Consider the following 17,547-nt stretch of genomic DNA (forward strand, 5'->3'; position numbering starts at 1 on the left):
TTTCGAAGAGATGGTCATTCAGGATATGGGGATCGGATTCTGCGGGACTGGTCCGACCGGGGTAGTAAACAAGGCCAAATATTATACACGAAAACACGCAGGGGTTCTTGGTGGATTAAGCTTCAGCCATATTAGTTCGTGATCGTTGCAGCATTGTAAATTTTGGGGGATTTCGAACTTGATATGATCTTGAATGTAATATACATACACCGCCATGTTCGTGAGAGGATCGATCTTTGGGACGATATTATAACCATCAGTGTTTACAACAGAGTCATTAATATGTTGTCTCAGCCAAGATTCCACGATGCATCCGACCTGAACGTTTAGCCATAATAAGAGTTTTTGAACCTCATCTAGCTTCGGAACTAAGGACATAGTATTCGCTAGCATTACTCTAGGGACGAAATGGACTGACGCTCAATTTAGATGGCTAGGTTTCGTCTTGGAAACTGGGACAAGGTTGTTAAAATTCACTCCTCGCGTTAGATGCAGATTTGCATACTGAAAACACGGGGACGAAATCACAGGAATGTTAAACTGTTTCCTAGCTTCTTCGGCTCTTGTCTTCACGCCAGCTCTTCTCCCTCTCTTTGGATAGCTTACGGCCATCGTAAAGGGGAAAGAGTGAGTCACTTCGTTAGAAAAGAATCCGTGAAGAGATGTAACTCCGCTCCGTTGACTCTGCGAGGGTCGTGATGCTTGAGTGGTTCCAAGAATTGCGATGAAAATTGGTCCAAAATGGAGCTCAAAACGGACTACATACGAACAGAAAGGGCGCACATACGTTCCAGAAATCATTTATCGTGAGATGTGGCTTGTGGAGAAGACTGGAGCAGTACATATCCGTCGGTTTTCCGTCCGTTCACTGCACTGGCTACTGCATCGTACCTTGGAGGACCATTTTCGGGACCCTGGGATGTGTGTTCCCTATTAATACGGGTCGCCTCTTCTAATAATTATAAATTCACCACTCTTTCGCGAAAAGCCGCCATGTTTCCAACCAAGACAGGGCAACAGAGAAGAAATAAATTGACATAATTATAATTTTGGCAGGAAATAATTTATCTTGTCCGAAACTCGTTTCTGAGTGTAATGCCGAACTGCATGTTACGTTAACAAAACACCATAACGAAACGCACGCTATGAAAATGACAAATCACAACAGAAAAACTGCTATTCCCTATGTCAAAATTGAAGAATATTAGAATACAATGGAAAAATAGCAAAGTGTAACAGCCGAACGCCAAGGTACAGTGACAAATCAGCACATTGTAAAAGCATGATAATAGTCAAATGTGATAGCATAATGTCATAACATAAGGACCAAATAGTATATTAAGACGTCACATTGGAATAGTACAATTGCAAATCTCAATGTCATAACTGAAATTGTGGATATCATAATTAAACATTTATTTTTGAGGGTAATTACACCCCATACCTATGAAGTTTTAAGCCGTAGTAAAGGCGTAAATCGTTATCCCTTGTCAGCTTTTCTGCGGCCAATTTACCGGATCAAATCTTTTGGTCGCCCCAAATTATTTGCTCTACATTAGTGGAGGGGGTGAGCGCCAGGGAGAACAGGGGGCTGGAGACGGCAGGAAGCGGGAGCAGATATGGAAAACACAACCTTTGAGAAGCCGAATCCAGAAAAGCTTGTTGTCTACCATTTAATGCCCACCCAGAAAGAAAATTTCCTATTCGTTTCTTTATTACGTCAAAGGTCATAGATGCCTTGTCATGAACACTCAACAAATTTGTCGGTCTCTTGCAAGCTGTATCAGTAGAAAATTTGCCAGCGACCAAAGTGAGTCAGGTCATATGTCGTCAAACGGCGTAATTTCTTCCAGTCAGTTGTGTCTGTATGTAAGATTTTACGCCAGTAGCTAACGGCGTAATTTTCTAAATAAAATAAAAAACTTTACCTAAAACGGAGGTTTGCTCACCTAACAATAAAGGTAGGGTAATTTTTAAGTTAAAATTGATATATTTAAATGAATCAAAACAGAAGTAGAGACCAAACACGTCGAGTTTTGTCCCAAGAGTAGGAGTACAGTAAGAGTACAGCAAGAAAATGACCGAACTCCGTGAAAATGCAGGCTGTATATTTTGGTCTGGCGCGCTCGCTTTTGACGGGCCAAAGATAATGTTTTTACATGATGAAAACGAAGAATTGCTCGTTGAAAAGAGCTCTTGTATTTTATGTGCATTCGTATTTTTAGTTTCGGCATTATTTTTCGATTCCATCAATAGAGTTGTCCCGACAAATAAATACCGTTCGGGATATTCACTCGAAAGTATTGTAATCGTTGTGTACTATATCGTTTACTTGAGGACCGAGTCATTAAAGAAAAAAGAGTGAGAATGATACACTGCTTTTCATTGATAATGTAATGTAGAAAATACGCATTTAAGCTTTCTTTCTTTTTTTTCTCTGAGAAATACTGGCAAGGATAGTCAATCTGGTAAAAAAAGCAATCAATGATGTAAGAACGAAAACTGTGATGCAGAGTACAATTGACGACTACTCTCGACGAGTGAAATTCAGGTACACGTGGCCCAAGCTCTCTATGAGATAGAAGCTTCTTACGGGTGTTTAGGCTCTCCTCTGTAACTCTCCAGAGAGAATTTTAAATGACCAGCCTTTTTTAAAGTCCAGCAAACCCGCGGTAACTTACCGAAGTTCTTGTGAAACCCGGAGACAGCTACAACACGGTAGGCCTGGACGCAAGTCAAATCTCTACCAGCCCCTAGTCGAACATACTTGACCAATAATGACACTCAGCCACCCGTGGAAAGAAAAAGAGTGGTGGAAATCCCGCGCTTATAAAATGTCTATAAGTCTTCGATAAGCTTAAACACAACTATCTGGCTTACGCGCTGCAGAGTATCGAAAAATTATCGCTATCTACGGAGTAAATATCAACACACAACATAAAATCGTTGCATACTTAAAAGATTATAAAGGAAAAAAATAATAGAAATTAAAACTTTAGAGCAAGTCCTGCTGTATCGCCATATATCTAGCTTTTCTTTGACATCTGCAACCATTTTGATGCCTTCTAGTAGTTAGACTCCTGTTTTTACGCCAGTTTGGATGGAATACATCGATTAATAAGTAAATTTCCAACTGCAGGTCATATAGTTATTTAAGAATCGCGACCGGCATTCGTGCTCTAGCAATTTCTAATGAAGTGTCAACATCCATGGATCCGTACTCTGAGACCTGCGTTAAACATGACCGAGCGCTGAGGTTTATAACTCGGGATCACTTAATTTTAAATTCAGATTGCTCCGCTTTAGGTGTTTTAAAGTCAAAGACCTTTAGAAAGCCTCGACTAGAGCTCCTCAAACTACTCGCCAAGAAGGGAAAAACTTGCTATGTTCTTGGTTCAAGAAAATTGTACCGACAAACTAAATGCATTTTCCTTTACATATTTCTGAGAATCTTATGTACATGATAAGTAAAAAAAAACCCTTCACATGTAAATGCGTACTCAAGATCTATAACAATTCTTTTTGCTGTCCGCCATTTCAACTTTCACTTGATAATTTTTGCCAAGTTTAAGTGTAATAAACACTTTTGTAAATTTAACGACGACTTCAAGGCAATTTTAATTCAAGCTGAGACAGCTAAAATAAATTTTGTGAAAGGAAAATAGTGCAGCGCGAGTAAACAAAATAAGTTAAAAAGAAAAAATTTCTTTGGCCCAATGTTGTACACTCTTCTCATCCACTCAATATTCCTGCCACCCCTCACAGATTTTAAAAATATTTTCCCCCAAAAGGCTTGGAAAAAGGACAATGGAAGCAACCTTAATTTGAGCGCTAACAAATTATGGAAATCAGCAGTGAGAAAAACTTTTTCCCTTTGCCTGGTTTTGTTTCCTCTCACAAATTATTATCAGAATTGTTATTTTATGATCGCTGACAAATTTCTGGGTTCAGTTGGTTTAGTTCAAATATACCTCATCGAGCGCGACTACGATTTAGGAAGTTTCTTGTTCTGTTTAGACATATTCCCGCATGGAATATCATTTTTCAAGAAACGAAGTTTCCTCACAGGTCTCATATTGCCCGTATTCCTATATCTACTTTATTAGAAATATAACCAGCAGTGGTTAAATTCAATTACGGTTATAGGGACCTGGATATCTCTTTAAAAAAACTTTTCAAATCCACAGGAGCTAGTGAGTCATCCACCACCGTGATATATTGAGGTGTTTACCAGTAGTATTTTGTTACTCCACTGAGCTTGAGTTAAGATGATTCAGAGACGCTCGAATGTTGGGTCTTTATTTAGGAATAACTGGTCAATTGGATTGGTACTCTCTCCTGGCCTCTCAATAATTTTTTTAAGATTAACATTTGTAAATTTAGGGTATACCGCAGTATTTTTTCATGGACGCTTGAAGAGAAATTGAGTGTGGGTGACGCATTTTTAAATTCTCAATTTCAGTTGTTGCACTTCAAGTGTTTTGACACGCGCATTTAAAATTGGCTCTCACTTTTTGACTAGGCTACAGGTATCACAAGGCTGATTGTTTTTTGTTCTTGTTTTGTTCTTCTCTTTTTTTTTCTTTTTCTTCATCCCTTTGTGCAAAGGAGAGAGATCAGAGGAAACACATATCTGAACACTGGACTGCATAGAATGTTCTTTACTTGATAACTAGACTGGTTAAGAATGAAGGGGGAAATCGAAGATAAACGTTCACTACTACAATGATTCCTTTACTAAATTTCCTTACAAATTTTTCTTTGATAATCTATTTAGCGAACCAATTTTCCTAAACCAATAGACGTTTCAAAGAACTTTTTCTAGTCCAGGTGTTAATGAAGCTTTATTTAGATATGGCCCATACTAGAAAAAGTTCTTGAAACGTTTTTTCGCATACTGAATATGCGATATCACCCACGCATTCAAATGTCTGCTTTGAAGGTTGGATTCTATGCGTTCCTCTCACACCAATATTGAGAAACTTACAGCAGGTACAGCTGGGTATTGTTGCTGAAAATTCCTGATGGTAAATTCCTCAGCTGGTTGTTGTTCAACTGCCTATCAAAAATAAGTTTATATATTTTCAATTGCATGGTATACGACAACAAAGTTCAGAGAATAAGAGGTTCGAAGAAAACTTGTTACTTCTTTTAGCATGCTCTGATATAAGGGCCTAAAATATACAAGATATCAAGAGAAGTTTGAAAGGAGAAAATATTGAACTAATAATAGAGAATGTCTGGAATTGACAGACTTTGGCAGAGAAAAATAGGGAAAATTTTCTGGTGTTACGACTGTTTGACACACAGCACAATCTGAGTTTCCATAAGGGAAATTTAACTTTTCAACATGCGCAGAGGCAGTCTCTTCGAACTGAGGTAAGACCTTCATCTATAGGGTTGTCAGTTTTTACTTAGGTTTTGGCCTTAGCAGATGGAGGCAAGTGGAACATGGGGGACAGGGGGGACAGGGGGGACAGGGGGGACAGGTGGGACAGGGGGGACAGGGGGGACAGGGGGGACAGGGGGACAGGGGGGACAGGGGGGACAGGGGGGACAGGGGGGACAGGGGGGACAGGTGGCAGGGAGCCCGAGAGAACAGTGGGCGGGAGAGGGATCTATTTAAGGGCGGAAAGCGGGAGCAGAAATTAAAAAAACACACTCGTATTTTGTTTATAACCGTTTATCATCCAGTTTTAAGACCAGTTCCTATTTAACTTCCACCGATGCGTTAAAGATACTTTCATGAGCGAGAAAATGTAGGTTTAATTTATTCTCAGGCTGATAAAACAGCATTCGTTATCATCAAATCGGATACCTATCGAATTTGGTTACACTGTTGGTCATGAATGAAGTGACAAACTGTGAACAAATTTGTCAGTGTCTCGCGAACTGTAGCAGGCAAAATTTTTCAGCACACATAACACTATCTATGTCACCGATTGCTCCTTTGAGGCGTTTTAAAGTGAAAGACTTTCAGAAACTCTCCACTAAAGCTCCCCAAACTACTCGCCAAGATCAGGGAAAAACTTGCTATGTTCTTGCTTCAAGAAAATTGCACCGGCATACTAGATGCATTTTCCTTTAGATATTTCTGAGAATCTTCTCTACGTGATGTATGAAAAAAAAAATACCCTTGGAAAGTAGATGTGCACTCAAGATTTTTGGCAATTCCGTTCGCTGCCCGCGATTTCAACTTTCACTTGATAGTTTTTGCCAAGTTTAAGCATTCCAAACACTTTTGTAAACTTTAACAACGACTTCATGGCAACTTTAATCCAAGCTGAGACAACTTAAACAAGACTTGTTGAAGGAAAATAGTGTACCGTGAGTAAAAAAAAAGTTGGACGACGTTTGAATCAGTACACACGACACACGGCTCGATGTTTTTGTCTTTCGATTTCTCCGCCTTCAGACGTGATGTGGTCTAGTAACGTTATTAAAGAATTATTTAAAGCTGCTTTCTAGGCTTGCTAACTTTAAAAGCTTTCCGTACAGACTAGCATGAAGAATTCTTCACTAGCACGTTATTGTTTATAAATTGTTTTCGCGTTCTCTCAACATCCCAAATGGTTTATATACGACGGCAAAGTGATGCTTAGCTATCCCGGAGCAACGCACGCGAGATTTGCGCTTTTAGCCGTTGCAGGGTAATAGCCGTTAAAATCACCTCTTCGTGCTATATTATCTCACCGGTGTCGTATATACTACGAGTATGTTTCGGTGGTAGGGTAAGGCTAAAACCAAGAGAAAAATGAAACATGTTCTAGCACCGCAAATCATTGAAAGTTGGGCAAATCACGATCCTTTGTCACGCTCAAGACCCTATATTCTTTATTTTCATTTTTGTGCCTTTTGGTCGTGGATTTGTGTTGGATTTTATCCAAGGCATTTGTTTCCTTTCTTCACGTTTCACGTGAAAGGCTTCTATAAGTAGTCAACTTCAATTTGTTGGGGAAAATTGCCATTGCAAAATCGTTCACAACGGATTTCAGAGAAAAGTTTTTGTTAAAAATTTTTTGTGAGGCTACTTTCATATTCCATTTTATATTACCACATAAAACTTTCTTTACATTCTTTATATTTATAACCTCAAAATCTGTCTAAAAAGAAACAATTTCTTTGATTCAATGCTGTACAAACTCCTCATCCACTAAGTATTCCTGCCACTCCTAACAAATTTGAGAAATATTTTACACCCAAAGAACTTGGAAAAAGGACACAACGGAAACAACATTAATTAAAGCGCCGGAAAATAATGGGTATCATCAGGGAGAAAAGCGTTCTCCCAATGCCCGGTTTTGTTTCCTACAACAAATCACCATCAGGATTACTATTTCATGATTGCTAACTTGATAGCTCCACTTCGCTGAATAGTTGTTTACTATGAAGAATTTCAAAAGAGAAAAGAATTGAACTCGAACAATTGGTACCCCTACCAGTCTGTTTTGATGTAATTCTTAATCCTTTTTTTCTATTTTCTTTCTTTTCTTTTTTTTTTCTTTTTTTGTAATTGAAACGCATACAAAACATCCCGCGTAGTATCACGGAATTTCTAAGTACTTGCATTCTGAGTCAGTGTAAACCGAACGCTAGAAATGGCTTGGAGAGAGTGCAGAAGCTTCTTATCAAGATATGATAGTTTGGAATGTATGGGCTTTCTCGGTTTCCTTAAATTTTCGGTAAATTTCCAACTTTAAGTCATGTAGTTATTTGGGAACCGTGACTGGCAGTCGACCTCAATTTTATGCGTCAACGCCCGTGGCTCCGTACTCTGAGACCAGCGTTAAGCATCACCGAACTCTAGACACGAGATTTTTAAATCACTCTGGGATCACTTTGCCTTTCCTCATCGACATATGATAATTTGGATTGTGAAGGCTCTCTCAATTTGTTGAATTTTTTGAGAAATTTCAAAATTTCGGTCATTCAGTAGTTTGAGAGCTTTGATCAGTAACCAAAGTGTTCGAATATGTTTACGTCAAACAAAACCAACTTTACAGTTATGGACAAAATATGGTTTCATTCTAAGCTTAAGTCACAAATCCTTGAGCCTCCTTTTTGTAAGATATTTGCCTCCCTTTTGTGCCGGCTTCATTTATTTTTTCAAGTAAACTTTAAGGATCGTGTGCTAGTAAGTATGTTTTAACAATCTCGATTATTGTTTTAAAAAGACTCCTCCTCAATAGTGGCCTATTTGTATATTATCGCAATCAAAGGAGTGCTGATTCGTCCGTGAATATGAAAATTTCGGCGAGAGAAGGAGGAATTTTGTGTATAAAATGTCGTCTGCGGTACATACTTGAGCATCCATTTCGAATCCTTGTCTACCCATTTCTAACTACGTCACCACACAGCTAAAAAGGTTTATTTCTAGGGCTGGTCATTTTATGAAGAAAAATTAACATTTAGGGAGACGAGAAGTAGCACATAGTGTTGAGCAGAGGTCAAAACAAGGGTGAGGTGGGTCCAAAGGTACTGTGCATCAGCATTAGAGGAAAGAGACAAATCGATCATTTGAAGATCAGGCATTAATTGTCTGTTCGGTAGATTTGGATTTAAAGCGTCCTTTGAATAAATAAAGAAGGATATAAACTTACAAGTGCAATAGCAAGGTGTTTTTGCTAAATATGCCTGATGGTTATCCATTCGAACAAAAAATCATTTAAAGGCGGTATTTAGTAGGTTACACCAATTAAGGAAGGTCAGGAAACACATAAAATGCTTGCAGACAGACTTTTAGCGTCAATAAAGCGATGCCTCCTTTTTAGTTGCGATAAGAAAACGAGCTATACTGTAGAACAGAATGACTTTGAGGGTTTTTTATTCGAAGTATTGAAAACAACTGAACACTTTAAAATTCCTCCCAACTCCCTCCGTATCTTCCAATAACCCCTGATTGTTATAATACATTAGGCTTTACCATACAAACTTACATGTTGTGTAGACCACTTCCTGAGCTGGGCGACGTTGATTTGTTGTAGGGTGGTATTGTTATATTGTGCTATATCAATTTTTTCGTATATACTGCGAGTACGTTTCGGTAGTAGGGTGAGGCTAAAACTAAGTGAGAAACATATTCCTACTTCCCAAATAATTGAAGGTTAAGCAAACCACCACACTTTGTCACGCTCAAGACTGGATATGATTCATTTTCAGACAAGTTTTGTGCCTCTTCGGTCCTGAATATGTTTTGGCATTTAACCGAGGGTTTTGTTCTCTTTTCTCAAGTTCCACGTTTAGGCTCGTTTACGTAAGAAACTTAAGTTTGTGAAAAAATCGCCAATCTAAAGTAGTTCACAACGGGATTAGAGAAAGTTTTTGTCATAAAGTTTTCGTTTGAGGCTACTTTCATATTGTTTTAAATCACATCGTTCACTTTTCTTTGCATAAAACTTTCTATACATTTATTGGAAAGATAATCAGCAGTAGTAGTTTTCAGAATTCGTAAAAGGTATTTACTGACACACTGGAAAACTCTGAAGGAGTGCTCTGATTAGCCTCTCAAACTCCGAATTTCCTCAGGTTTTTACCATTAGGAGACTTGCTGGGGATTCGAGTTCGAAAGCATTATAGCCGTTGCAGAAATATATGGGCAAAAATAATCATTTTTTACTGTCTCACTGTTTTAGGACAGGAGGACTTAGTTAGGCATTATTTTCCGATTCTATCAATAAAGCTGTCTTGACAAGTAAATACCGTTCGGGATTTGAGCTCGAAAGCATTTCATCGTATCAGGAATAAATTATTTAAAATAATTTCTGTGCACTATTTCGTCCACTGGAGAACCGAGTTATTAAAGAAAAAAAAAATTAAAAAAGACGGTGTTAGATTCTTGGCGCCTTTCGCCGGCGAGGTGTGCTCGATGAAAAACTTCCCCTCGAAATTAAATGGTCGTAACATCTATATCAACGCAGCTGTATCTCGATCTGGAAGTAACTTTGTTGCTTGATTCTGATGGTTAAAGAGAACGGTATTTACATCTCAAGAGGCCTTTATTGACAGCTTTGAAAGATAATATTGTAACTAAGTCTTCGTGTTCCTCTTAGCTACATGAAATATTCAGGAAGGATTTATTCGTTAAAAATATTACTCTTCCATGATCTTTCTGACACTTATTACCTCATAGAGCAACGGGTAAAATATAGATTTCAGCTCTCTTCGTTTGACCTGACCCTGCGTTGAATTGTAGAACGGTGCACATATATGCTGTGCAACGCCACGTTATGCCTAGATTTTCAGGAAATTGCTTTCATCATGCATCACGCTGCATTTCTCTGTTCTTATGGTTACTTATCACCGGAAAACTTGTGAGTAGTGAAATTAACCAGTGTAGCTGTAAAAACATTTTAAAAAAAAACTATCGTAGCATTGCTTTCTTTACACTGTGTTTTCTTCGGTAATGCATGTAACAAACAACAAAATTTCCCTGAACCAAATCATCTTTAAAAGAATATTTTCTAATCCAATTGTTAATCAAGTTTTCTTTAGAAGTAGAAAATACTCACTTGAGCTTCTTTCTTTTTTTTCCTTTGGTAATTTTTTTTCTCTGAGAAAAAACTGGCAAAGATGATCAATTTGCTAAAAAAGCTATCAATAATGTAACAATGAAAACTGTGATGTAGAGTACAATTGACGTCTGCGCTCGCCGAGTGAAATTCAGGTACAGGTGGCCCAAGCTCTTAATGAGAGAGAAGTATTTTACGGGAGTTTAGGCTCCGCTCTGTAACTCTCTTGCGAGAATTTAAATGAACAGCATTTCTAAAGTCCTGCAAACCCGCGGTAGGTAATTCTGCGAAACTCGGAGACCATTACGACACGGTCGGCTTGGACGCGAGTCAAATTTCTCTACAAAGAGCAGCCCAGAGTCGAACATACTAGACCAAGAATGACACTCAGTCATCCGTGAAAAGAAAAAGATTAGTGGAAATCACGCGCCTAAAAAGTGTCTATAAGTCTTCGGCAGAACTTCTATGGATCGAACATATTCCATTAAAATCGAAGACAACTATCTGGCTTTCGCGCTGCAGAGTATCAAAATTATCACTATCTACGGAGTAAATAGCAACGCGTTACATAAAATCGTCACATGATATAATACACTTAAAATATTATAAAAGGAAAAAATTAATAGAAATTAAAACTTTAAAACAAGCCCTTCTGTATCGCCATATATCTAGCTTTTCTTTGACATTTGCACCTATTTTGATGCCTTCTAGAAGTTAGACTACTGTACCCCAGTTTGGAAGGAATACATCGATAAATCAGTAATCGGAGCGTGCTGTTAATAGCAACATCGACCCGCTTAAGGGTTTAGAAATTTGTCATTCTTTGAAAAAACTGACTATTTTTAAGATTTAATAATCTCTTACATTTTCACATCCCGGCCTCCAGTTCTCTGAGCCGAAAGTATGCCTATCGGAAAGCTATGCAGCTGGTTGTTTACTGAACTACACATGAAGAAATTGTTCCAACCATGTTTAACGTGAACGGGTTATAATGCTGATAAAATATGCTTTTATTCATTAGGACCCAGTTGTCTGAAGCCCCATTAGCGCTAATCTAAGGTTACATTTTAATCCGGATTTCTTTATTCCTTCATTCAAAAGCCTTTTTGGGATAGTTTTCTGTATCGCTTTCAGAGCATCCAATCATCACATTCTTGACAAAAAGGATTCGATTGAATTTTGTTTTAAAGCTTTCAGATCTGAAATCAGTTTCAAACTAATCATGGGTTATCTTTACCCAGTTTTGAACAACTTCGCCCAGGAGATTAAGGAAAAGGTCTAATTAACAATCAAAGTTGTTTATTGCTCCTGCGAACTTTCTGTGGTCAATCTCTTCGTCGGTTGTAACCCAAGTCCTCAGTTACGATATTGCTACATACCGGTTAAATAGGCGCAGTTTGTAATGCGAATTTATGATGCTGTTAATTCGTCAATGGAATGAGGAAATGAATCTTAGCTTACAGCCACCCCAGGTGATAGTTATTACTGTGCTGAATACACATGGTTTTCAAAGCGGCTGATGACGAATATTATTATTATTTATTATCGACATATCATTGTCAGTCCATGTATGGATATCACTGCCCTTTTAAATTGAAATGCACACAATATAGATTTGTGTAATCGTAGCTTACAGCCAAGCCAGGTGAGTATTGTTGCTGAAAATGTCTTGTGACAAGTCGTTCAGCTGGTTGTTACTCAAGTCCCTGTCAGAAAAAATTGATACATCTGTGTTGAATACATACGGTTTTCAATACTCATGACAGATACTTGTATGAAAAAAAAATATACCGCTTTTATTTCTTTCGATTCCAAAGTCTATGTTTCGCCTTCGCACGAATTTTTCGCTTCGAGGATGAAAAAATGGGAGTACGAATCAACTGTGGTCAAATAAACAACCTTCCAGCTAAATACGTGTAGGGTTGCATAGATTATGATCTCTTGGCGATGAACAACATAGTGCAGAAAGCAGTAAATTGAAAATGTCGCAAAGGCTTTGTTACATATTTCAATATTAATAATAACAAAAAAGTAATTTAAGAAAAGCGGCATTCAGTAGTAAACTCTTCCAGATGAACGCATCGAACAGTTTAACTCAAAGTCGTCCGTTGTACACCAGAAATGGATTAATTGCATTATTGTTCCAGCCATTCTCGGTGAGATGCTATTTTTACCGTCAGATCTACTTTTTCACAGCTATCTTTGACTTTTACAGCTATATTCAAGCGGTCATATAACACCAGAGATAGTGCTGAATATAACTAAAACAGTTAAAATATATTGGTATATATCTACGTTTTGTAAAGTTCTCATGATTTGCTTGATATTTCAGTTTCTAAGGGCTTCCTATGCATAAAGTACCAGGTATTGCAAGCATAAACAGAAAGCATACTCCGCCATTATTGTTCACATTCTACAAAATTTATTCGTTTTGCGATTCCTCGTTGCCTTCACGAAGTACTGCCTTATTGTTTAGCTTTGTTCTTGTTTTGTGACCCTGCTAACATGGACCCGCATTGTATGATATACCACAGTTATGATACTTTTTAGTGCAGCCACGAGGTTACAGCTTAGAGTTTGCAAGGTACAGATCTTCTTTCGACATGGCTCGAGAGACTCGGGAAATAGTAGTTCGGGTGAGGAATGACCCCCGTAGCAAACCTACGATCAAAAAATTCAATATTGAAGAATTTCCAGTCATTGACGTCGATGGCACCACGCAAAGGCTAGTGTAAGACTGATTTAGAAGTCGCTCTTACTCAGGTAAGATGAAGAATGACATTCATTTGCTTCGTAATCTGCAGTTTAGTCTGCAACGTACATGGTACCTCAAGAATTTATCTCTTGTTAATACTCACAAGGTCGCTGTGGTAAGGGGAATTTTCCACGGAAACGACATCAATTCTTTTCCTGTACAGCTCACACGCAACAGATTGTATGTTCCCTTCAAAATGTGGCAATCACAAGGGCCTGGGCACTCTGAATATTAGACATTAAGTATTGTTCATATAATTAAATCGCTAAAATATGTGTAGTATGTCATCACTGAGTTTGCATTGCGAACAAGAAAACCAACTTGTTTTATCGTATCGAGAAGAAAAAGAAGAAAGTAACGATCTTTAGAAGGATAGTGTACAAAGGAATGTTCATGAGATAAACTTCTAAACTTAGGCTAAATTTAAATTTGCGGAATTTTTCAACTTTGGAGTATCTACTTTGAACTGATTACTAACAAACTCTTATCATTGTCAGCATTTATGGTAGTCAGAATTTAAGCTAAAACAAAAAAAAAATTCAGTGAGGAGAGTGTCTTTCTGAGAGGCCGAACAACGCTAAATAATTAGAATAACTAAAGAAAAATAGTTCTGAGGTGCTTACGTTAGATGAGATTAATATTTCTACTGTGTGAATTAAAAGGTGGATATGATAAAATGCTACTTACAAACCGTATGACAAAATTACCGGTAATTAAGAAAAACTAATTAAAACAAATTGAGAACTAAAATTACCAAAACTAATCAAAACAAATTGACCCTTTAACTTCCATGAAGTGACCAAGAGAGAATTTCTCCCTACAATATCGATACAATTTCAAGTAGACAAGTTATGAGAATAAAGAGAAATATCAATTAAGGGGTTATTAGTTGATCCGAAAACAAATTCTCAGAACCAAGATCATAAGAATCGTACAGGAGTAAGTATGCAGAATTACTAATGAGATCTTGGAAGTGAAAGGGTTAATTGAAACAAACATTGTAAACGAACATCGTGCAAAAATCCTTACTGGTCGGAGGCGAACCAAAAAAGACCAAGCGGGGCAAACCAAAACACAAATCCAATGAGTAGCAGGGTGGATAGCTTGAACCCAGACCACTAGATTACAAGCTTTACACTATAATCGGCCTCTTTTCCCAACAAAGATTGTCATTCTGATATAGCTGATTAAAGAAAGCCTAGTCCGAACAAAGAACTGTTTAAGATAATGATAATCTATCGCAGTCTGTTTAAGATATTGATAATCTATCGCAGTCTAGAAGAACGTGGCAAATTACGGGAGCGACTACATCGAGGGCGGCGAGCCGTGGAGGAATACTAAGAAATTAAACAAGATATTAAGAAATTGACCAAATGGTACAGATTCAGGCATCCAATTAAAAAAGTGATATGGTTTCATTACACTTGTGTAAGGGATAAAACTCACCTTCAATGCTGAGGCTGATTTCTCTCCTTGATACGTTATCATCTCTTCGTATCTCACAGCTGTAAGTCAGATTCTTTTCTGCAGCTACAAGCTGATATCTTACGCTGGTACTATTTTGAACAACAACACCATTTTTTCTCCATACAATGCATGGAGCTGGCGCACCTTCCACCGGGCACCATAGGTTGGAGGTTCTGTTCGAAAATACAGTCTGTGTCTTGGGCACTTGGATCATGGTGGGTGTGGCTACATAAAAAAAAATGATAATGATAATAAAAAAAACCAGGAAAGATTTATTACTCGACGTTTCGGGGTCATCGTGACTCCATTATCAAGAGACTAGTTTAAAAACATGCAAATAAGGAAAGGTACAAGAATAGCATAAATTAGAATGAACGGCTTAAACAAACACCTTTGCGCGGATGGAATCCGTTTGCACGTTCAATGTTGGCTTACGCATGCGAATATACAACATTTCATTAACAAGGCAATCAAATTTGCCGTTACATTTCGCGATGACGTTGAATTGAATTCAACGTCATCGCGAAATGTAACGGCAAATTTGATTGCCTTGTTAATGAAATGTTGTATATTCGCATGCGTAAGCCAACATTGAACGTGCAAACGGATTCCATCCGCGCAAAGGTGTTTGTTTAAGCCGTTCATTCTAATTTATGCTATTCTTGTACCTTTCCTTATTTGCATGTTTTTAAACTAGTCTCTTGATAATGGAGTCACGATGACCCCGAAACGTCGAGTAATAAATCTTTCCTGGTTTTTTCTATGCCTTTGCTTTAGCAAATCCCTGCTGATCAAGTGAATGATAATAAAAAATGTATTAAGGCAAGCGAATACTAGATGAATAGTCTATATCATACAGGACAAGCAAACCACAGGCATAATATATAAAGCAAATACATTGTGTATGGAGAATCATATTTTACTCCAAAGTCACGGAGAACTTCTTTCGGTGTCTCTCTTTGTCTGTCTCTCTCTTTCTCTATATGTGGCTGTTCGTCTGTCTCTTTGTATATCAGATAAAAAGATACTTAATAAGGGAATAAATACTGTTAAATGTTCGATAAAACGTAATAGTAAGGTAGGCCAACGATATATTTCCTGAACATAAATTGTTATATCATGAAGTTCCAATTGAATTTAAATATTTTAACTACATGCTTTAATAGAAAAAAAAAAAAGAAAGATCGTGCCTGTTTGATTGGAGGATCTTCCCGTGTAGTATGCATTAAGATTATATATGCGATCAGGGAAAAATCTTAACCGCATGTATCGTCCACTGGATCGCACTACAGCAGCCTCGTGATCTCCACAGAATACACCAAGAACGTTGGCTGACTGATTATTGCCGTCACGGATCTCAAGATAGTAGTCCTGCAGACATGGTCGTGGAGCCCACGAGTAGCTGCGCATGGTAAAGTTCAGTTCCACGTAGTGTCCTTTTGGAGCTGAGAGAACATGTGACTCCCCAAACCAAGGAACTTTATCCCATCCTTTTGCTTGTTGAGGATGTTTCAACAAAACTACAACAAATACAATAAGTCAATTACTTGGCTTCCAAAAACAAAAATATAGATATCATACATCAAGAGAAAGAAAATATATGCAATTTTACGTAACAAAGGTTGCCACATTAGACCTCATCTGATCTCTGTCTTACAAGTCTCGCTAGTCCACTAATCAGATATCAGATCACTAAGCTAACAAACATCTATCGCACGACTAAAGATTTAAATTTTATCTAGAGCTCGAGTTCAACGGGCTTCAGCTAGCTATTATAATACTGTCTTCCATTCCAACCAAGAGCTTACAAACTCTTTGCATTTGCGGCTAGTTTTTGATTGAGAAAAGTGTTTCAGAGGATAAAGGAAAGTGGTTTATTTATGAATTAGAGGAATAATTTATTGACGTCATCTTATTCTGGCACTTTACTTTGAAGTTTGATTATACAAGGTAAATGCAGAGGCAATGTCTTTCACAAGTACAGTCTTAAGCTCAAAGTTGGACCATGTAAACGTTTTGGGCACTTCCTCTTACCACTGAACCAGCGTGCACCATATGTTGCATGCCTAGCAGTTTGATATTACACGCAGATATGAGAATTTGTGGCTCTTCATGATTGTTATATTACGATTAAACACTGGCGCATATTGCAGTTCAACAAGACTTGACATAACAATTGCCAATAGGCTCTCACCCACACTTCACAGTTTTTCTCATTGCTCTATCCATCCATTTAACCTTGCACTCTCCTCCCTTCCTCTCCTCTTTTCCTCCCTTTGCTCGTCCTTTCCCGGGCCTCCCCAAGCATCTTACCCTTCCTCCCCTCCCACACTACTCATGGGCTCCCATTCCATCCCATTTGCCAACAACGGCAAATGTTTATCATTAAAGCAAACACTTTCGACAACAGTCATGAACAGCTGAAGTGCTTACAGAAAAGGAGGATGAAACTGCACTTGGCCACTGAGGGTACCATCATGACGTGATTCAGTTTTTTTTCTGCAGAAGAAAAGGTAGAGTGTTTAATTTTGTCTCTTTCAATTTTTCATTGAATCTTTTCAAAGCAGCTCGATGTTTTATACACAAGCTTTTGGAGTAAAACTCTTTAGATAGTAATGAATTTGTCTCCATCGGCTACAGAACAAACGGAATCCTTCCCCGTAAAACCAAAAAAACTTCAAAGATTTTCATAGCGCTTTCTGGAAAGTTAAATTTTAAAAGAAAGTCATTGTTTAACCCTGTTGATAATTAAGATATTGGTTTGCTATTGTTTATCTATAACGCTCTTTATCACTTGGATTATGCAGTTCAAAGGAA

At 37.9% G+C, this 17,547-nt stretch overlaps 1 protein-coding gene across 1 annotated transcript in view; it reads right to left on the reverse strand.

The window, feature by feature from the left end:
* LOC149052392 (uncharacterized) overlaps positions 1-17,289 on the reverse strand; it is a 33,372-nt gene extending 16,083 nt beyond the window's left edge. Inside the window, exons 1-6 of the mRNA XM_089195280.1 lie at positions 17,164-17,289; positions 15,921-16,250; positions 14,710-14,955; positions 13,367-13,487; positions 12,143-12,214; positions 4,988-5,059 (exon numbers count right to left, since the gene is read on the reverse strand). Coding sequence (XP_089051406.1) covers positions 4,988-5,059; positions 12,143-12,214; positions 13,367-13,487; positions 14,710-14,955; positions 15,921-16,250; positions 17,164-17,209 — 887 coding nt within the window. The 5' untranslated portion in view covers positions 17,210-17,289. The remainder of the gene's footprint in view (positions 1-4,987; positions 5,060-12,142; positions 12,215-13,366; positions 13,488-14,709; positions 14,956-15,920; positions 16,251-17,163) is intronic.
* Positions 17,290-17,547: the final 258 nt, after the last annotated feature.

Source organism: Pocillopora damicornis, chromosome 1 (genome assembly GCF_964200805.1).
Source record: "Pocillopora damicornis chromosome 1, jaPocDami1.2, whole genome shotgun sequence".
In the NCBI taxonomy this organism is placed as follows: Eukaryota; Metazoa; Cnidaria; class Anthozoa; order Scleractinia; family Pocilloporidae; genus Pocillopora; species Pocillopora damicornis.